The 22,063-nt window shown below is 44.3% G+C and overlaps 1 protein-coding gene across 2 annotated transcripts in view; it reads left to right on the top strand.

Annotated features, from left to right (window-relative positions):
• MYZAP (myocardial zonula adherens protein) overlaps positions 1-22,063 on the top strand; it is a 112,279-nt gene that overhangs the window by 4,237 nt on the left and 85,979 nt on the right. For both annotated transcript variants that reach the window (XM_054565367.1, XM_054565365.1), the window contains exons 2-3: positions 5,235-5,321; positions 19,814-19,969. In XM_054565367.1, coding sequence (XP_054421342.1) covers positions 5,235-5,321; positions 19,814-19,969 — 243 coding nt within the window. The remainder of the gene's footprint in view (positions 1-5,234; positions 5,322-19,813; positions 19,970-22,063) is intronic.

Raw genomic sequence — 22,063 nt, 5'->3', positions numbered from 1 at the left:
CCAGGAGGAAGTACAAACCCCTTAGTTTAGCATCCAGGCCCCTCGGATCTATCTTTGCCTTCCCTGTTCCCCCTCCCCACGCACACTCTTTCCCTATATTCTGAACTGCTTGCCATTCCCCAAGCTGTCCATGCTGTTGCTTGTCTTTTTGCCTTTTTTGTGCCTCTCCTCTGATGAAGGGTCATCTCCAGGAAGCCGGCCCTGAAACCTCCTCTGCCGTGTTCCCCCGGAGGCCTGTGCACCCCGTCATTGCCTGCATCACTACGATTAACTACTTTAGGGATCCTCCCTCCCCAGGCCTGCTGTAATGGGTGCTTAAAAAGAGGAGTGTCACCAGGATCCTAAAGGAGCTGCACTTAAAGTTGAATTGGCAAAGGGGAAAACAGGAAGAGAAGCTTGGGGTTAAGGCCATCCTGTCACCTTTAGCCCCCCTGGGCAGGAAGCAGGTGACAGATGGACGGGAGTGCTGGCGCAGGTGAGGAGTCTGACAGTTCTGGGAAGGCCTCCAGTTATTCCAGTTACCCCATCCTGTTGCATGGCTGGAGTTTCATTCCTTTGGTTAAGTCAGTGGTTCTCAACCCTGGCTACACATAGCATCCTGAGAAGCTGAAAATATTTATGCCTAGGCCCCACCCCAGACCTTTTAAACAAGAACTTTAGAAAGTAGAGAATAACATCCATATTTTTTTAGGAAGCTCCCCAGGTGACTTCATCGTGCAGCCAAGGACCGGAACTCCTCCTCTCAGCTTTGCTTTCTCCATACAGGTCTTGTGGAAATGCAGGCACTTCTGGGACAGTGTTCTGGAAGGTTCCTTTGGCCATGTGGAAGGGCATGGCTGTTGGGAGGGTAGGTTGGAGGGTTCATAAGACTCCAGGTCACACTGGTATCTGTGAACATTGATTTACCTGTGGGATCTCCCTGAGCTTGGCATCGGGGCACACTCTGTTGGTTCTGAAGTGTACAGGTCACCGTCCTCCTATTTATGAGTTTTGGCTGGAGACAGCTCTGACACGGGAAGGAGGCTGGAGAAAGTGTCCAAGTATGTAGATCAGGGGCCGGCAAACTACTGTCCCTGGGCCATATCCAGCTCTTGGACTGTTTTGTATACTTTGAGCTGAGCCTGGTTTTCACACTGGCCTGGGAAACCTAAATGTTTACTCTCTGGCCCTAACCAAAAAAGTTTGCCCCGCCCTGATGATAATCAGGTCTTCAAGTTCAGGGCCACAGGAGAGATAAGAAGCCTACTCCCGAACAGGCATGGCCTGTTCCACACAGCCTGGCCCGAGATTTCCAGAGATTTTCTACTTGTGCTGAGCTGAGGGAGTGTGGAATCCATCCTCCCGGCCACAACCACAGGGTCCCCGGCTTCTCTTGTTGGTGGAGCTGGGCAAGGGCCCCACAGTCACAGCTCTGACCAGGGCTAGAGAAATGGACGTGCATGTGGCTAATTTCCTTAGGGAAATCCATCTTCGTAAACAGATTTAACTCTTGTCACCTCTCAGGGTCATCTCTTCCACCCCTTTTTATTTAAGATGGATAGTTTTCCTCAGGTGAGCCCAGGTGCCTGAAGCTGAGTGCATGATGGTATGTGGATGCCTAGAATGGAGACCAACCCTCTGCCATCACAAAGCGGGTCAGAAACAAGCCCCAGAGGGCCTGCTTAGCTCCCAGGCGCCCTGAGTTGCAGACAAGGGCTTGCTTGTGTATTTTCTTGTGGCGGAGGCTTGAATGCTTTCTGCCCCTCCCTTGCTCTCCCTCCCATGGGGATTAGTTTGAAGAATGTGGAAGGCTCACTAGGGAGTTTCAGGTATATCTTTCTTACTGTGTTTTAATTCAACCCCAAAAGAAACCCATACTGATATTTACTGAGCAAGTGCCTATTTTGTGTTGCTGCTATGTTAAGCACTGTAAGGGCTACCAATGCAATTAAGGTGCAAAGCTTGCTCCATCTCTCCCTCTATTTTTTCCATTCTCTCCATGTTGTAGTGTGAGGAACATAACAGAAAGTATTTAGCAATTGCTATCAAATCATTGTACTCAGATTTGAGTGTTAGACCCTTTCTCCAAAGATGGCTCCTCGGTCTTCCACTAGAGGCCTTGCCTCTGCAGCTGGCATTTGTAGATTGTTAGGGGTTGGCCCCTGCCTATCTGTCCATTTTCTCTCTCATTCTAGTTTAGGATGGTGGCCCATGGACTTTTCTTGGATCAGGCCAGCTTCGGTGCCTTTGGCCAGCCTGGAACAAACACCTTGCCTGGTAGTTGTCTGTTATTTTGACAATGAATTCTCCAAACTTCACTGACTTGCAAAGTTCTTCTGTACTTCTATACCCAGCTCAGATGTCATCTGTAGGAGCCTTCACATATTCTCCCACCTCCAGTTAAAATAATTGTTCTCCTTCCTATATTCTCATACTAATAAAGGGCACTTACAGAGGGCTGTCTAGAGAAAGGATATTCTGCTGCAGTCCCCAAGGGCAATGCTAGGTCTATTAGGTAAGAGTTCTGAGGGAACATGTAAGCTCATCATCAGAAAGTTCGAGGTGCTGTGTAACAAAATGGGGTGCTTTGGAGGGAGGTGATGGTGTATGTGGAAGTACTAACATGTGACCTGAATGCCTGTGCATGGGAAATGTTACTCCCAGACTGGGCACCCATCTGTCAGTTGTACTGTTAGGTGTGGGGTTCCTTCATACTGCTGACCAAGTGTAAATGAAGCATGAAGCTTTGCTACAATTAAAAATGGCAAAGTTTTAATCAAGGGTCATAGGATTTGCAAACTAGAAACAACAATTAGGCAATGCCCCAGAGTGTTCTGAAGAAGAAAGAAAGTTAAGAGATTTTATGGTAAAAAAGTACATTCTTGAGAAGAATCAGCCTTGCATTCTTGGCCTCTGGATTGGTCTGAGATGATAATCTTCCAGATGTATGGTAGTGTGGATAATGGGTGTCATGTGGTCTGGACACGTGAACATTCTCAAGTCCTTCAGGCGAGTAATCACAGGGTTGTCTGTGGGATATATATCTGTATCTATATCTGTATCTACATCTATATCTATCTCCAGGCATTGATGTACAACTGGAAAGTTCAAAAGCTTGAGTTCTCAGGCTAGTTAAAATAAAATCAAATCTATTCCTCATGCTCTTGCGCCTTTGGTCTGAACCAGTTTTGTCAGCTTGACCATACAGACTCCGTTTTAAGTCAGCTGAGCTCTATTGACTTCATGTTGTTTTCTTCACTCATTACCCCATAGGCTGGCAGGTTGGACTTAAAGGGTCTTTTACAATCCCATCCTACCCTAGGCTTCTTGGCTGCAGGGCAATTTTGCTCAGAGACCACCCTGTGGATCAGTGCAGACCTGTGACCCTGCAAGCCAGGTTGGGGGTATGTTAGTTTGCTGGGGCTGCTGTAAAACACACCACAAACCAGGTGACTGAAACAACAGACAGTATTGTCTTGCAGTTCTGGAGGTTGAAGTCCAAAATCAGTGTTGGTAGGGTGAGTTCCTTCTCAGGGGTGTGAGAGAAGGTTCTGTTCCAGGCTTTACTCCTCGGCATGTTTACATGGCATTCTCTCAGTATGCATGTCTGTCTCCAAATTTCCCCTTTTTATAAGGACATCAGTCATTTTAGATTAGGGCCCATCCTAATGACCTCATTTTAACTTAATACATCTGTGAAGACCCTGTTTCCAAATAAAGTCACATTCTGAAGTACTTGGGGTTAGGACTCTCCCATATGAATTTTAGGGAGACACAAATCAGTCCATAATGGGGCAAGCAGCACACCTGTAAGTTGAGCCCACGTGGCTGCAGGTTGGGTACTCTGGGTGCTGATGGAGCCTTCTTTGTCTTTTTTTGTTTTTTGTTTTTAATAGCAGGATCGCTTTTCCCTGGGAAATGTCACAGCAGGACCAGGCTGTGACATTAGGGAGAAATAGACATCATGTGGTATTAAGTAGATTCTCATTGTTGCAATTATGTAATAACTGCTCGATCCTTTCCCTTCAGCCCCTGGCAATCATTGTTCTATTCTCTGTCTCTGTGACTTCGTATTATTGGCTTATTCCACCGAGTGTAATATCCTCAAGGTTCATCCACATTGTAGCATGTGTCAGAATTTTCTTCCTTTTTAAGGTTGTATAATATTCCATTCTATGTATTGGTTTGGGCAAACAGTCCACATGGTTTGTTCCATAAAATAAAAGGCACATTTTTTGTTTTCACCAATAATTTTATTGATTTGGATATTTTGAGTATGTTGGCTATCTCCTGCATGGTATAATGTTGATTGTTCTCAGTTAATGTCTCAATTTAATCACTATCAACTTCAACTGGTCTAACCGCCCATGAAGCATCGTCCAGTGAGAAATCTCCAGCACAAAACTTCACACACCACTTCTGACACATTCAGTCAGTCACAGCATCTTTTCCATGCACTGTACAAGTCTTTTTTTTTTTTTTTTTTTTGCATTTTGGTTGCATTTTTACCTTTTTTTAAATAGTAAAGCATAACATGCCAAAAATGTTGCATATTTTCTTCCATCTTCAATATTAAAATGGCCACACAAAAATTCACCAATTTTGATTTTTTTTAAATGTATGCTGATAGGACAGGTGTCACAATACAATCTAACAAAATTGTTTAAATGAAGTTAAAGATAACAAAGCACTATACATCCATCTATGGAAAAAAACCAAACTTTTGAGCCAACCCAATACATGCTACATTTTCTTTATCCCTCATCCATCGACGGACATTTTCATTGCCTCCACATTTTGGCTATTGTGAATAATGCTGCTATGAACATGGTTGTATAGGCTTAAAAAAACTGTGACTGAACATGTACATGTTTATTGTAAAAATTCAATATATAGTCAAGTAGACAGCACCCTCTCATCCCAGTCACCACTGTGTATATTTTGGCCTCTTATCCTTTTAGCTGTAGTTTGGACTATGCATGTGAAATAAAATCATTCTATATATACTGTTCTGGAACCAGAGCCATTAAAAAAATGTTGTAACAATATGAAATCACTCAGTACTCCCCTTGTTTTCAGCAGCAGTATGTCGAATGTTGGTGATGGGCCAGGCTAAGGCTGGGCTTACCCTGGAGTCCCCTGTGTGACTGTCCCCATTGCTAAGTAGGGAAGCAGGCTCTGAGAAGCACAAGGTCACCCAGCTCTTTCTGCCCCAAAGGTAGGTTCATAACTGGCCTCTCCTCTGTCTCTTCTAGGCAAATGTCTGCCGACTACGGCTGACGGTCCCTCCTGAGAGTCCAGTTTCTGAGGAAAGTGAAAAGAAGATCGAAAGAAAAGAGCAAGTAAGACATTTCTGAGGCAAAGCTCTGACAAGTTCCGCTCTTTGGACTCTTTTATGCTAACCCCTTCCCCCTCCTGTCCTCTATCCAGTCTGTTCACAGAGCCTGAATGTCAGTGACTGTGCTGATGGAAGGCCCCCTCGACCTTGCCACCCCGTCTCCCACCTTCCCAGAAGTCAGTCTGCTCTGACCGGCTGTCTCGGCCGGCCCGTGCCTCTGCTCTTGTTGCATGATGAACACTGGCTCTGTGTTGGCTTTAGTGACAGGTGCTGTGGCAGCGAACGTGTTTTTCCTGAAAGAGCCCAGTCCGGTGGAGTCAAAGGACCCATTGTGAGCTGCCGGTGGGGCCTGAGCCTTTCTCAGCAGTTGGCGCGGGGACCCAGTCCCCGCTGTGGAGAGGCTGCCTGCAGAGGGAACGCCCGGCAGGCTCTGGCATGTGTGGCAAGGGCAAGGGCACTGGGCTGCAGGTAGGAGGTAGCAGATATTTTTGTGCCAGCCGCTGTGCTCAGTGCTGGGCCGCGAAGATAGGTCTGACCTTGTCCTTACCTTAGAGGAACTTGCAGTGTTTCAAGTGAGACAGACGTGAAAGTAAACAATAATGATGCGATGCTTCAAGTGTTAGGATCCGGAAGTGTAAGAAGGGCTCTGGGAACATGGGGAAGAAATGGCAGACTGCTTGGGGGTGACGTGGAAGCAGAGGCCTAAAGCGTACACAGCAGATCCAGCTCACCTCTAGGCCTGTGGTCCTAGGCAGGTCACTTTCCTCATTTACAAATGGTTATGGGGTACCTACTTTATTCCAGGCACTGTTCTAGACACTGTGACTATGGTAATGAAGAAAGCAGCAAACAAACAAACAAACAATCAAGAAATGCCTGTCATTCACAAAACTTAATATAAGTCCTCTGGGGAGGACAACAAAAATGTAAAAATAAGCACAATTTATAGAGTTTAGAAGGTAGTAAGTGCCAATGGAGACAAATAAAGCAAGAGAAGGGGACAGGAATACCAGGATGTAGGTAGTAGTTTTTCTTCTGCATGTATTTTATATAAGTATAAAATAAAATAATAAAATATGGCATGATACTAATTTTATATAAGGAATCATAAGACAATACCTTCTCAAAAATACAAGCCGTGCTTTGGAAAGAACCAATCATGTGGTCACCTAAGAAAAAGGAGGCTTTTCTTTGACTAGTAAATGGTGGATAATGTCCCCAAATTCACTGTAGTTCTTGGTCTCTCCTTCCCTTCTCTCCCACCCTTTTCCCCACTTGCTACCAGGGACAAAGAGCTGTCTGTGCTCATGCAAATGGTGAATGACTGGGAAAGGAGGTAGGGAGGAAGGAAAATGAGGATATGACTAGAGCGAGGTGAGAGAATGTAAAGATGCATATCTGCTGAAAAAGAGAGGATGAGTCCCGCTAAAAGGATCCAGTAACATAGCTGGTTCCAGGCTGGAGCAGGGAGAGTGCAGGGTGAGCCTGGGACATGTGCTAGAAAGCAAGGTGGCACTCGAGGTGAATGGGGTTATATCAAAAAGACCCAGAAGCTGGTGTGAAAGAGTTCGTACTACCAAAACGGAGCAATTTGAGCATCCAGGAGAATAATGACAGTAATGGGTTATGCCACATTGAATAATGAAAACAACCCTCATGACTCTATAGTCATAATGAGAGAGAGGGAGAGACAGAGGAGAGAGAGGGGGTTCTTCTTCATAGAACATCGGCTGGTACCTTTAGAAAATCTCTATTTTGTAACCCTTAGGTTGGGTCATTGGTGGATGCAAAAACTAATTGGTGAGGGATTCTTGTGAAAAGTATCTTCACATGGTCTCAACGTAATCTCACAGATTGATTACTGATTTTAAAGGTAGAGTGGTATAATCTGACAGTTCATAGTTCAACCAAGTGATACAGTTTAGCAACGAGTAGTGGGATGGCCTGATGTTATATGACTTCCGAGGTGATCTGATTAAGAAGTGCCCAGTATGACAGAGGTAGTATTCATATCAAACTTGTCTAACCGAATCTAGTAAAAAGGAAACAGAAAAACCCAAAATGTGAGAATGGCTACACAACAGTTGGCCAGAATCTCTTAATCAATTCTAAATTCCATGTTATTTTATTTTCAAAGATGAGAGTCTGTTGGAGATAAGAGACTTAACATCAAATACAACAGGTGCATCTTGATTAGATCCTGGATCAGAAAAATCTATAAAAGACTCATTTGGATAATTGCACAATTTTGAATATAAACCATATATTAGATGTTACTGAATAACTATTACTTTTCTTACCTGTAATGATGGTACTTTGGTTATATAGTTGAACTAGCTTTTCAGCTTCTCTGTAGCTTGGAACATTCTCCAAAGAAAATGGTTTGGGGCTAAAACCTTGTAACCAAAAGAAAGGGGGAGTGGCCAGGCTTCAGCCAGTAGACCCTCGTTGGTGACCAGGATTGAGTGAGGCCCTGTGTAGCTGGGGGTGTGTTTGTCCCCTTCTGTCCTCACTGACCCCCTTCCTGTCTATCCGTTTAGAGCTGATAGATTTGTCAGAGAAGTGGGCCTGGGTTGTGTCCAGGGGCATTAGGGCCGCTTAGCACCTCGGGTCTCAGAAGAAGCACTTTTTGAAGAAGTGGCCCAAACTGGAGTGAGTGACAGGACAAGGGCCTTGGTGGCTGTCCCTGCACACATGGTGGAAGCAGCGGGGGATTAGCTGTGTGGGAGCCGACGTTTGCTGCGTGCCTGGGGAGGTGCTTGTGAAGGACCCTGGCACGGACAGTGGGGCAGAAGATGGTGTGAAGCCCTGGAGGGCACGTCACCGCTGCAGAAGAATCGCATGTTTCCAAAGAAACAGGCACATGTGTTCTCTGTCAAGTGGGAGTTGGTAACCAAGTTGTGTACCAATTTGCCTATTAGTCTTGAGCAGTGCTTTTCAAGCTTTCTAAAGCAATACAACCCTCTCTTTTTTCCTTTGGATGAAAATGTTATCCCAAACTCTTATATATAATTGAGGCAAAAGTGGTGGTGGTGGGGCCAAAGTCCCCTCAGTCTCCCTTGACCCTACTTCCCTGAGCCCCTCTAGCCTGAGAGCTCCTGGAGCACAGGGTAGAAACTGCCAGCCTAGGTTATGTGCCATGATGCTTCTTGTACTGGGTGGACCAGGGGTGCAACCTGAGTGTCTGCCTGTGATGCATCGGTGACTCACTGCAGAAGAACTGGGGTAGAGAGGAGGAGGGTGGGGCTGGCTGTTTCCCCAGGACTGAAGTCCTTGGGTGGTGGCAGCACTTGAAGGCACTGGTGGTAAATGTGAGGCTGTTCTGGGTGATTTCGTCACCTTTTTGGCGGGGTTCCTGGTCTTCCACTGGGAGCCAGAGGCAGGCACCAGCGAGAGCAGGCCCTGGGGCTGCCACCTCCTCTGATGTGCCTTCAGTGTGGCTGCCCCTCCCTGACATAGCATAGCCCACACCATTGCAAGATGCCATGAGCTCTGGGTCACCCTCCCTGGTGAGATGACACTGGGTTTTTTGGAGGGGGTCTGCAGTATGCAAAGGCGGGGGACTGAAGCTGGCTGAGATGTGGAAGCTGGAAGGTGTTAAATGGCCCAAGTGGCTGCTGATGAAGTGGAACTTCTCGGAGGATTTCCAGGGCCTATTAGAGCTGCAACTGGCCAAGGGCAGGGCTGGGCCTTATTCTTTCCCACGCTCGTTCAAGATGCTTAGTGTATTTTGAAGACCTGAGACAACACAGAGCAGCCAGCGACACACTGCCATTAAGCCATTCTTCTGTCCGCTGTTCCCAAATCACCGGAGAGAGGATTTACTCACAGTGCATGGCTGTGGCACATGGTACTTGTTGCCTAGATTCCCAGGGGTGTGTGGGGCAATCACAAGAGAGGCAGCGTCTTTTTCTGGACTCAAGGGCTACCGGGTGGATGTGGGAGGCCCCGTGTTCCTTTTTCTCTTGCAGATGATATCAGCTGCCCTGAGGCTGTTTCCTGTGGGCCTCAGATGAGCTCCCAAATACTTTCTCTGTTTCTCAGTTTCTTCACCTTTTAAGTAGGCATAATAACGCCTGGTTGCCAAGAGCAAAAGAGCTAACAGCATGCCAAGGACCCACTTCAGTGTGCGGCCTATAAAACTGATTAGAGAGGTAGTGACTAAATGCCAGATTGCTTCCCTTGGAATGCCGAACCCAGTGATGCTTGTTCTTTGCTTTTCTCCCTTGGACCCTCCTGGAGTCAGTCCCCTTCCCAGAAGTGCCCATCCTGCACCTCCTCCGCCCTCTTGGGCTGTGCCTGCTGCATCTTTTCTGATGTCATTATTTCTTTTTCCATAAATCTGAGTATTCCTCTGCCCACTCCACCAGGCTTCCTTAAAACTGTGAATGGAACAAAAGTACAGCCATTTAGACAATGTCCTGCCCTATCAGAACAGGCAGCCCAGGCTGTCTTACATTTCTATTTCCCAGTTACCAGTGAGAATGGGTGTCCTGTCTTAGGTTTGTTTGTCATATGTATTTCCCTCAAAGCCATTAGGCTTTCATCTGTTCCCAGGGCACTCTGCTGGAGTCATCTCATGAAACCAACTCAACATTATCTCCTTTTTTGTTTCCCGGTTGGCCTGCCCTCACTGGACAAGTTCACGTATTATCTTCTAAACGCATGGCGTCTATTTCCCCCTCAGAACCCTTGCTAAGTAAAGCTCAAGCCCAGGTCTGGAGTCTCTTCCCACCGGCTCTCAGTCTGTCCGTGCCTTCCTCGCCCTTCAGGGCCTGCTTCCCTGAGACCTTCCCTGACTGCCTGCGCGCTGGTGATTATCTCTCCTGAACCCCGTGTACCCTGGCTGCCCCTCTCATGGCACTTATTCACCTGCTTCTAAGAACTCCCACATGTCTGTATATTCCTGTGAAATTTGTGTGCAACATACACATATGCATGCCTACGCACACATAGAAATGAGGCGGTGTTTTTTTCTCTCTCCAGCCCAGCACCTGCCTTGCAAATGGTAGGTGTTTAATGAATGACTGTTGATTATGATGATTCAGTTTTATATTAGTTTCCTAGGCTAGCTGTCATAACAAAGGACCACAAATAAGGTAGCTTAAATAACAGAAGTTTATTGGCTCCAAAACAGAAGTTTTGGAGGCTGGAAGTCTGGGGTAAGGTGTCAGTCAGCAGGGCGTGCTCTCCCTGAAGGCTCTAGGGAAGAGTCCTTCCTCGCCAATTCCAGCTTCTGGTGGCTCCTGGCACTTCTGGGCTGGGAGCAGCATCCCTCTAGTCTTCGCATGGTGTTTCCCTGTGTGTGTGTGTGTGTGTATGTGTGTGTGTGTGCGCGCGCGCATGTGTGTGTGTGTATCTGTGTCAAATTTTTCTGCTTTTTATAAGAACACCAGTCGTGCTCGATTAGACTCCACTCTAATGATCTCATTTAAATTTGACCCTAGCTCCAAATAAGGCCAAATTCTGAGGTATTAGGGATTAGTACACCTGCATATCTTTATTTGCAGGGCACAATTCAACCTGTAGTAAGTTTCTTTGTAGAATATAATCACCTTAAGTTGTAGTAACACCTCAGATGAATTAACCATGGACTTTTATTTGTCTAGTAAAAAATCAGTAATAGTATGGGAGAGAAAGTGCTGGTTATTTTGTAGGTACACATTTCATGTTGAGAAATTGATAAATGTGGAATGTAATCTTTATCAAATTGTTGAATGTTAAAATTAATATTGGTAGTAGATACTTTTGAAATTAACCTCTCCTATCTTTTTCAAAGAACTTTTTGAATGTATATATTCATATTTCTATCCAAATCTATAGGTATACACAAATACGTACTTTTACAAATAGAGAGATAAGAGAAAGAAGCAACACCAATTATTAAAGATTTATTGTGTTTGTGTTGAACTGGGGCCTATGTTTTACCACATAGTTGAATTTTTGAGAATATAATCTGAGCTTTGCTTATTTTGAGTCCATGTGATGGTGAAGCCTTTTGCAAATTGACAAAGGAGTTTGAAGCTAATAATCTTTTAAGATCCCACCATTGTAGGTGTCCTTTAGTGACCTGTGTTTTTAAAGAAATCCGTTTCTCTCTAGACCTTTGAGAACTTCGAGTGAGAGAGAGCAGATATATGTATATGTATGAAAAGCTGGGAATTTTTATAGCCCAGTAAAATGTTTAAAAGGAGGAAATCCTTGCCCTTGGGTTTTATAGTCTCCTTTCCTTAAAATCCCTTGATGAATAAGCCTGCCGAGTTCCTGTCTTGGCATGACTGTTTGTACAACGTCGCGGGCTGTTGCCAGGTGAGGGAGCGTGCTGCCACGGTTCAGGTGGGGCTGGGGCTGCCCTGGCCCACCGCATGCGCGACCCTGTGTCTCAGAGACCGCGGGCCTGCGAGGACAGGGCGGGGCTTGGGTTCTAGTGCTGGCGCTCTTTCTGCCGAGGGCGTGCTGGGCCAGTGAAGACACCTCTAGGGGCCTCACTTTTCGTCTTCTAGCAAATGGAAACATTAGCCTGGAACCAGCATGTCCCCACGCTTTGTTGGCTGTGGAACTCTATTCCAATGAAGATGTAGGGACGTGCCAGCAGTAAGAGTGAAGGTGCAGTGGCTGAGGTTTCACGTGGGCCAGGGCTGTGAGCTGCCCCACAACTTCATCGGACGCTGAGGAGGGGAGGGCTTACAGCTCCCCTGGACTCCACAGTTCTTTTCCATTTTTCCAACCTTCTGAGAATCTGTGATTCTCTCCCCATGAAAAGGAATGAAGACAAGTTGAGAGGTGAGTAAATTTAATGACTATGATGGGAACAGCAAGAAAAACCAAGAAGAGAAAGGTGAACAGACAGACAGAAGCATCCAGACAAACATGTAGACTTTAGTAGGAACCCAGATCCTCAGAAATATAAAGACACTGCAACAATAATAGAGTCCATCGGTATCTGCTAGCCTGCCCAGCAGCATGCTAAGTGTTTTGTGTACACTCCTCTGTGTATTCCTTAGAATGACCTTCTGAAATTGGTGGTATTATCCCCCATTTTAATCTTCAGGACTCTGAAACTCAGTGAAATAAATAACTTTTGCAGGGCCACACAGCTAGTGCATAGTGGATTTGTAATTCCAACTGGTGTCTGTGACTCAGCCGTGTTGCCATGGGAACACCAACTTGCACACACCTCCTATCAGGAAAAGTCTGTTTAGGATGTTTAATCAGTCAAGGTTACCTAAGGTGTCTACTGTACCACCGAGTTCCAGAAAAGAAGTTCCTGATCACACCTCCCCACCTCATGCCAATATTCTCTGGGGTTGTTAGGCCTAAGCATCTGTTGTCTGCTCAGAGCTGTAAAATAATATCCTTAAGAAGTAACCTCCTATCAGGATATTATTATTAGAACTACATTCTTTTTGGGATTTCTACATAGCTAAAAGTTTTTCTTCTCACATTTAAACATTCAAAGTAAAGTGATTGGTGGGTTTTTTTTTTCCCCAAGTATGATTTTGTCTAGGAAGGGATCTCTATCAGTCCGTGAGATAGTCAGAAATAAATATCTTAATAAGCCAAAGGTTTCCATTTCTCTGAGGAGCCTGGGCTGCTGTCCTCCCCCTATTTCTCTAGTAGGCTGTGGCTCAGCTGTCTTGTTCATTTTTGTGACAAGAAGGCAAAACAATGTCAAGTGTAAGTAATGACTAGGGACTAGTAATTTGCTGAGATGGACGCACAGGTTAGACAGGTTAGGGCACATTCTTGAGAGCGATGTCATGACAGAAGGATGGATGGATAGCATGCCCAGCGGCTCAGCACTTGGCTCTCCCTGGGTCAGCTGCTGCCCTCTGGCTGGAAGATGAGGCCCAAAGCAAGACATTTTGGAAATAACTCAGCTTCTAGTTTACAAGTCATTCAAGTTATGTCGTGGTCCCTCTTTGTTGTATAGGCAGCATGGAGGTATGACCAGCTGTTCATCTTGTCTCTAACGCGAGGGGCGGGCTGTGGCCAGTTACCACCATCAATTTGGATTTATGTTAAATTGTTTCTGCTGTTCTCTATTCCCCCCAAATCCTTTTTGTCCTAGGGACTTTCTTCCTTTGCACAGATCAGTGTTTGGGATGACCAAACACTCTAAATATTCTGGCACAGACCCAGTTCTAAATAGTCTGCCATCTTCCTTCCTTTGAAATGTATTTATTGAGCATCTATTTATGCTACTTGAGTACTGGGGATAGAGCAGCAAATATAGCAGATACTGTCTCTGCCTCAATAGAGCTTATCTCATTGTGAGGTCACATATTTTGATTTAGGTTTTGAAAAATATGGTCACTAATCACTGGTCTCACAACAGCCCTTATAACAGGAATTTAGGCTGAGTTATTTTTCTGTTGTTCCTCTTTCTTTCTAAAGCACTGGCTTTAGGGAAAATACGTCCTTAGGGAAAATAGCCATATTGTGAGCCCGTAAGTAAGTTTTAAGCTTTGGGTATATCCCAGGGAACAGTCTCTCTCTGTTTTACTGATTATGCCTGTTGTTAATTCTGCTGCATTTCACACAGGGTTTCTGGGATGGCCTCTTTCTTGGTGATTTCCTTTTCTCTTTTTGGCAATAGCTTTCTTTGCATTCCATGGCTTTTGTTTTCAAGGAGATTTTGCCTGGTATTGTCTCATGCCCTTGGAGATTGTTAGTAGGCCTAGAGTATATTTTTTTAAAATTTGATTTTTTAATACTAAGAAACATTATAAAGAAGTTTTAAAAAACTTAATTATGGAGAATTTCAAACATAAACAAAAGGAGACTGAAGTGTGTAATGAGTCACTGACCCTTCACCCAGCCCCAGCAACCCTCAGCCCGTGGTCGGTCCTATTCTGTCTACACCCGTCTACTTCCTCCACCCTGTACCCAGACATCATCAATATTTATTTAAGTACATTTCTTTGAAAGATAAAAACTATATCCTAATATAATAACAATGCTATTATTGTGCCTAAAAAGTTAATATTTATCTTATAGGGAAATATTTTAAAGGATATGAGTGGAGGAAAATTCAGCCACGAACATTGTGACAAAAGTCATTCTTTTCATTTTTTCCTGTGTTCTCCAGTTTTTGACCAAAAGCATACTGACGTTTGGTAAAAATGATAGTGCCCTCAGCTCCTTTGCAGCTTTACCAGATATCAAATTGATGACTGGGGCAAAACCACCAGCTCCTTCATTGCTCCTCTGTCTAAAAGGAGCCAAGGATGTTTCTTTCAGCTGGACCCAAGGTACATATCCTGGGTAACTCCCCAGAACCTCTTCCAACTTCTGAAGCTCCCTATTGATTCAGTGAATATTTATTGAGAAACTCACTGCATCTCAGCCACTGTAAGATGCCAGGGATTATGGTGGAAAAGAAGATAAACAGGGCCCTAGACTTCTTGGAATTTCCAGTTGATAGGGGAGCAGGTCTTTCATACATAACAGTACTAATAGTCACTTCATTATGGTTGTGGTGAATGTTGTGGAGACCCAAGCAGGCTGAAGGACCACCGAAGCCAGGTGAATAGCCTGTATAAGTGCCCAGAGGCAAGAAGGAAGTTGGCTGATAAAGGTACTGAAAGGAGGCAGTGAGGCTGGAACCGGGTGGGGGCTGAGGGGGAGCTGGATCATGGGAGGCTGGAGGAGAGCCTCTCCATCCTGGGCCCACCTCTTCCCAATGGCCAGTACCCTGAAGTCTGGTCTGCCATGTGGACACGTGAGTTCCAGATCCTCTCCTGACTCTTGGCTATTTTGAAGGGATTACAGTCAAAGGAAGAGCTTACATTTGGTAACACACAGGCAGGCACTTGAATGCTGCCACTTTGGAAGAACCAATAATAGTTACACAGTAGGGTTATTGTGAGGGTTAAAAAAAATTATATAATAAAATGGCTAGACAACAAATATTTTTCCCCTTCCCTTTCCCCATAAATATTCCTTCCTTTTCCCTGTCACAGCCCCACAGCTCCTCACGCTGCCTCAGGAATCCTTCCTTGTGGAGTGGCCCCTGTTGGTGGCCCTCATCCTGAGCAGGTTCTGTGCTGGGCCTGTCCCTGTGGATCTTCCTTTTAGACCCTGATTTTGGAGACTTCTGGTCAAGATGGAGGCAAAGGTAGATACACTTTGCCTCCTTGCACAACCAAAGGAAAGACAACAACAAATTTAAAAACAAAAAATAACCAGAACTGCCAGAAAATCAAACTATGGAAGTCCAACAACCAAGAAGAAATATTCATCCAGACTGGTAGGAAGGGTGGAGATGGGCAGCTGGGGCAGAGAGGGTGCATGGCAAGGCGGCGGCTGGCAGACCGGGTGGCCCCATATTTGCATGTGGATAAACTGTGAGGAACCGCTGGGGAGTGAGACAGACCATGCAATCCAGGGTTCCAGTGCAGGAAAAGAAAGCCTCAAAACCTCTGGAGATAAAGTCTTGTGGGGTTTGTGGAGGCAGAAGAAACTCCCAGCCTCACAGGAGTGTCTGTTGGAGAGACCCACACAAACCCGGCCTCCCGGAATCAGCACCAGAAGGGCCCAATTTGCTTGTGGGTAGCAGGGGGAAGTGACTGAAAGCCAGCTGAGAGCCGAACAAGCGGCATTGTTCCCTCTCGTACCCCTCCACCACAGACAATGTCACAACACAGTGACCTGGGTTGCCCTGCCCTGGTGAACACCTAAGGCTCTGCCCCTCCCAAAATGACATGTGTGCTGAGACAAAGAAATATGGCCCAAATGAAAGAACAAATCAAAGCTCCAAAAATAGAACTAAGCAATGAACAGATAGCCAACCTATCAGATGCACCATTCAAAACACTGGTAATCTGGATGCTCACTGAATTGGTTGAGTATGGTCACAAAATGGAGGGAAAAGTGAAGGCTATGCAAAGTGAAATGAAGAAAAATATACAGGGAACCAACAGTAAAGGGAAGGAAATCGGGACTCAAATCAATGACTGGGAGCAGAAGGAAGAGATAAACATTCAACCAGAACAGAATGAAGAAACAAGAATTCAAGAAAATTAGGAGAGGCTTAGGAATCTCTGGGGCAACTTTAAATGTTCCAACATCTGAATCATAGGGGTTCCAGAAGGAGAAGGGGAAGAGCAAGAAATTGAAAACTTATCTGAAAAAATAATGGAGAACTTCCCCTATCTGGCCAAGGAAACAGACTTCCAGGAGATCCAGGAAGCTCAGAGAGACCCAAAGAAGTTGTACCCAAGGAAGCACACACCAAAGCACATCACAATTACATTACCCAAGTTTAAAGATAAGGAGAGAATCTTCAAAACAGCAAGAGAAAAGGAGACAGTTAACCTACAAAGGAGTTCCCCTAAGACTATCAGCTGATTTCTCAAAAGAGAACTTGCAGACAAAAAGGGGCTGGCAAGAAGTAATCAAAGTCATGAAAGACAAGGACCTACAGCCAAGATGACTCTATCCAGCAAAGCTATCATTTAGAATGGAAGGGCAGATAAAGTGCTTCCCAGATAAGGTCAAGTTAAAGGAGTTCATGTTACCAAGTCCTTATTATATGAAATGTTAAAGGGACTTATTGAAGAAAAAGATCAAAAACTATGAACAGTAAAATGACAACAAACACACAACTACCAACAGCTGAACCTAAAAAAACAAAAACAGAAACAAAAACAAAGCAAACTAAGCAAACAACTAGAACAGGAACAGAATCATAGAAATGGACATCAGAAGGAAGTGGGAGGGGGAAAATGGGGGAAAAGGTACAGGGAATAAGCAGCATAAATAGTAGGTACAAGAAAGGCGGAGGGAAGTTAAGAACAGTATAGGAAATGGAGAAGCCAAAGAGCTTAAACGTACGACCCATGGACATGAACTAAGGTGGGGGAGGGGGGGAATGCTGGGAGGTGGGATGGTGAGGGTGGAGGGGAATAAAGAGGAGAAGAAAAATGGGACAACTGTAATAGCATAATCAAAATATATATTAAAAATAAAAATAAAATAATAAAAGAAATATCAAGTGCTCAGGAGATGTGAGGAAGCTGAAACTTTGAGCATTGTAGCAGGGAGGTTAAAGCTGTATAGCCATGCTGGAGAGCAATTTGTCAGGAAATTAAGTAACCAATGGATCTATGTATGGGAGCCCACTCTTAAGTGTAGAGTTGAAAGAAAAAAATAAAAAACAAAAAAAATTATTTTGTAACCCTGATTTTGTAATAATTTTTAGACCCTGGTTTTGTAATAGTTTTAGTTCTTTGGAAATTGAAATAAAAATTGTTAATTCAAAAATAACGTCTTTTTGGCCCCCAAATCAAAGTGCATAACAGAGTACAAAAGGAAAAAATGAAATCCAATTTTACTGAGGAAACTGTCATTAAAAGTTTAGATTCCATCTTTCTAGATGTTTAATACACACACATTTTTAAAACAAAAAAATGGAATATGAAAATTGCTATTTTTACTTAATGGATCTTCGCCATCTTTCCGTGTGCATAACTTTTAGATCTGCCCCTCTGGGCAATGTTTCACAGACCCTGTGGTGCTTGGTGTTGTTTGTGTTTTCCCCCCATGGCTGGTGGCCCTTATCTCCCCTCGCGGGCAAGGGGCAGAGTCTTCTGTGTCCGGCCTCTGTGCATTTTCCTGGCAGCCAACCCCCCTGTGAAAGCCTGTGCTTTGCAGAAACACATTTGACCAAAGCTTTAGGTCGTCATCAGCTTGTTTGGCAGGAACCAGGTGGAGTCCGAGACCGAAAGAGTGTGCTTTTGTTTCCTGGTACAGGGGGAGTTTCTCCTTCCTAATTACATGCCTAGTAAAGCAGGGATATCTAATGCCAGCTTGTCATTCACTCCACCAACACCCATTCAACAGACCATTCACCTCAACTTGATGTACAAATTTCAAGAGTTCCGTCAGTGTCTGTGGGACTCAAGTGTGAGAGACTCAAGTGGAAGCATTTTCCAGAATCAAATGTAGAGTGTAACAGTTCCTTATATCCCCTTGCTCCCCAAGTATGTGGAGAAGGGTGGGAAGCAATGAATGTTCTGTTTTCTTACTATTTATAAAAGCTCACATTTAAGCAAATAGTACAGAAGGATATAAAGAAAAAATTGACAGGTATCCTGATCTCTAGCACCCCTGCCCCTCCCTGCTGCTCTCTTTTTGATGTCATCACTATTCATAATTTGTCATTTATTTTTCTAAACTTTTCTAAACATTGAATGAATGGGATCATAAGGTATTCATTATTTTTCCACAAATGAATGATTTTAAAATACAAATTTCAGTTTTATATGTCAAAATATTTTGTGAGTGCATGGGAAGAATTGATGTAAAACTGATTTAAAAATTAGTGGGAAACAGAGTGGCCATTATGGAATCCAGGCTTGTGTACAGTGATTGTTAAAGTACCAGGGTCAGCCCCCAGGGAACATTGGAGATCAGCCAGTTTGTCTATGGAGTCTCAGTCCCTGGTCTTGATTTTTTTCTTGCCCCTTCCTTTCGAGGTTGTAGAGGCCCCTAACTCTGTGCCCCTACAAATAACAAAGCCTGCAGTGTGGGGAGGTGGACTTAATGCAGGCAGAACTGGGCTTGAATCTAGATGTGTGACTGTTGTTGTCAAGTTACTTCTCTGAACTTTAGTTTCCTTAGTTATGAAGGAGAGAGGACAATCACTAAGTCACAGAGTGGCTGTGAAGATTAAATGTGCTAGGAACATTTCTAGCTTATAGTATGTGCTCAATAGGTCTTAATTTCTTTTTGTTCTGCTTCGTGAGCCTTCATTTGAGAAAAATGTGTTAAGACTTGGACATGTTACCTCTTCACAAGAGTAACTGCCCTCCAAAACTGATCAAAGTTTTAACTGAAGACATTAAGAAATAGGGAGATTGTTTTGCAGTGAAGTCATGCCCCTCTGCCTGGTTTTTCAGCAATATTTCATGAGTAGTCATAACAGGTTGGGTACTCACCCCATGTCCTTTTCTCAGAGCTAGCTCCAGGTTCAATCCCAACCTGAAAGGACAGTTTGGCTGTCAAGTGGCAGCCAACATTTCCCCTTAAGTGTCTCAATCTCATGCCTTTCAGGCCACATATTTAGTGAGGAGGTTGAAGACATACAGAGGAACTGGTACAAGGAGAAAAATGCCATTACTAACAATGTTAGGATTCAGACACTTGCTCTTATTATTGGGGACAACACACGTCTAGCTGGCCCTTTTGTGAGAAATAGAAAAAGTTGTACCCTTTGGGAAGATGGGGCCCTGCAGATGCACTTCTAGGTGGGTAGGCAGGGCCTTGGTAGAAATCAGTGAGAGGTACTCGTCCTCCAGGGTAAAGGCAGGCTCTGCCTATGCCAGACGCACTTGGTGAGCAGAGACTGGATGTCTGCTGGCCTTTGCCTGCCGCCTGCCAAGCACCCCAGTGCTGGGCACAGCCTGTATAACCAGGTACAGTGACCTTTCATTACAGTTGTTTTTGCATGGTCTAAGGAGTCACTGTTTCTCTTTTCCTACTTTCTTCTAGCATCCTGGCCCAGGCAATGGGGAGCCAACCAGGAAACTTCCTCAGGGTGTTGTCTATGGCGTGGTACGAAGATCAGATCAAAATCAGCAGAAGGAAATGGTGGTGTATGGGTGGTCCACCAATCAGCTGAAAGAAGAGATGAACTACATCAGAGATGTGAGTCATTTGAGAATTTCTTTTGTTTGTTTCTAGCTTATAAGAGGGTGGAGCTGGAAGCATTGATGTGAATATAGTAAGGCATTTTGGAAGAATTCTTAACATTACCATTTTGGATGGAAATATTTCTACATATCTTTATGGTCTTGTTTAGAATACAAGTGTAATTCTGCAGTGAAGTATAGAGTAAGCTTCTGGGTGGTACTGAATAGGGCTACTCATGAGACCAATGACTTTCTTTAGTATATGATACAGTGGCTCTTAAGTGGTTTTGCTTATTATAGTGGACACTCCTAATGCATGACTTTGGACAACTGTATAAATTTGAATGCTTTTGGATGCAGGCAACAGAAAAGCCAACTCAGAAACAAAAATTTGTCTCATGTGGGGATAAGTCCAGGTGCAGGTCGGCTCCAGGCATGGCACGTCCAGGCTCCTGTCTGTTTCTGTGCATTTCCCTTGGTTCTTTCCTTCTTCATCCTCAGGCTCATAGTGTCATCTGAAAACACGACAGTGTCTAGAGGAAGAAAAGAAGCCACTCATCTCTAGTTACTTTATAAAGGCCCTCTACTAGGTTTCTCCTTGTGTCTCATTGGCCAGGACTGAGTTGCATGCCCATTCCCAAGTCCATCACTGGTGAGGGGGATGGTTAAGACAGTCTGATTAAGACCAATCAGTTGGGTTGCAGCAGAGGCTGAGAAGTCAACCACAATAGACACTGTTAAACCCAGACCAGTCAATGCCATTTCCTTGTATTTAATATTACATTTTTAATCTTTTTTAATCATGGGGAGGGGCTTGAGAAAATTTAGAAAATACAAAAGTATAATAAAAAGAAAACAAAATCACCCATAATTCCACCATTCAACCTGAGTAGTTGTTAGCATCTTGGAGCATTTCCTTCTAAATGTTTTCTGTCTATCTATCTATCCATCTGTCTATCTATCTATCTATCTGTCTATCCATCAATCCATCATACATCTCCATTTCTTTTCGGGTTTTTTGGTCTCTGTAGATTGACCAGTGCCTCTGTTGACCAAGCCAGAGTGATTACTTAGACAGAAAATGCACTGCTCTAACATTGATGGTCCCTAAACCCTGATCTGTGGACTAGAGGTGTCCACGAATAGCAGAGGCATTGTGGGGCCATGGAGTACCTCATGGACCTTGGTTCAAGGTCCAGCTCTCAGACAGGCCCAGCCAAACTTCTGTCTTCTCTAGACTTCAGTGTTCTCATACATAGGCCATGGGGCTGGGAAGGGACCCCTAAGTTCAAAATCTCCAGCTCTGTATACCCCATTTTATTGGGGGGTTTGTGGATAAAACTCAAAGTCATGTTGTTGGCTTTTATGCATTTTTTTAAAAACACATTTATTGAATATCAAAAATAATAATTTGGGTATCTTCTTTAATGATTCATGAAGGTTTTGGATACTTGTATAATTACAGGAAATAAAAAATCTTGTTTTGATTAAAAGTAATAATAATACATGCTTAACAGAGAAAATAAAGAAAGTTCAGAAAAGCTACGCACTTATACAAATCAACAGGACATGTGTGACAATCACTTGCCTTGAATCCCCAGTCATCCAACTCCCTGAATAGAAATTTTTAACCTTCAGAGTATCTCATTCTTATTTTTCCTGTATAGGAGCAGCTTGGACATTTTTAGTCTTCTGTGTTTTTCTCATGGAACTACTTAGACCTTCATTTAAATGCCCCAGATAACATGGCACTGCTTCAGAGGTAAACCCTCTAAGCAGAGTGGAGAGTTACAAATCACTCAAAACCACGGCAGCAGGTTTAGACTGGTTGAGAACCCGGATGATGTGAGCCCAGCTCACAGGAGTGGTTCTGACCAGAATCGCCAACCTCCATTGTGCTCTGCAACTTAAAATTAGTTTCGAGGTCCCCCTCTTATAGCTGGCTTCAAATCCATTCCTGGCCTGCTCATTCCTGTGTGTTTATGGGATTGTTTGTTCTCTCCCGCTGTGAGTGATTCTGGTCCAGCGGGCTTCCTTTTTGCCAGCAGCTCAAGATCACGCCCACTCCCCACTGGTGAGCAGCATGAGAGCCAACTCTGGGCCACGAGGA

This window comes from Pteronotus mesoamericanus, unplaced genomic scaffold, assembly GCF_021234165.1.
Source record: "Pteronotus mesoamericanus isolate MK-2021 breed Mesoamerican mustached bat unplaced genomic scaffold, CSHL_Meso_final contig_164, whole genome shotgun sequence".
In the NCBI taxonomy this organism is placed as follows: Eukaryota; Metazoa; Chordata; class Mammalia; order Chiroptera; family Mormoopidae; genus Pteronotus; species Pteronotus mesoamericanus.
The sequence above is the reverse complement of the archived record's forward strand: the minus strand, read 5'-3'. Positions and strand labels throughout refer to the sequence as shown.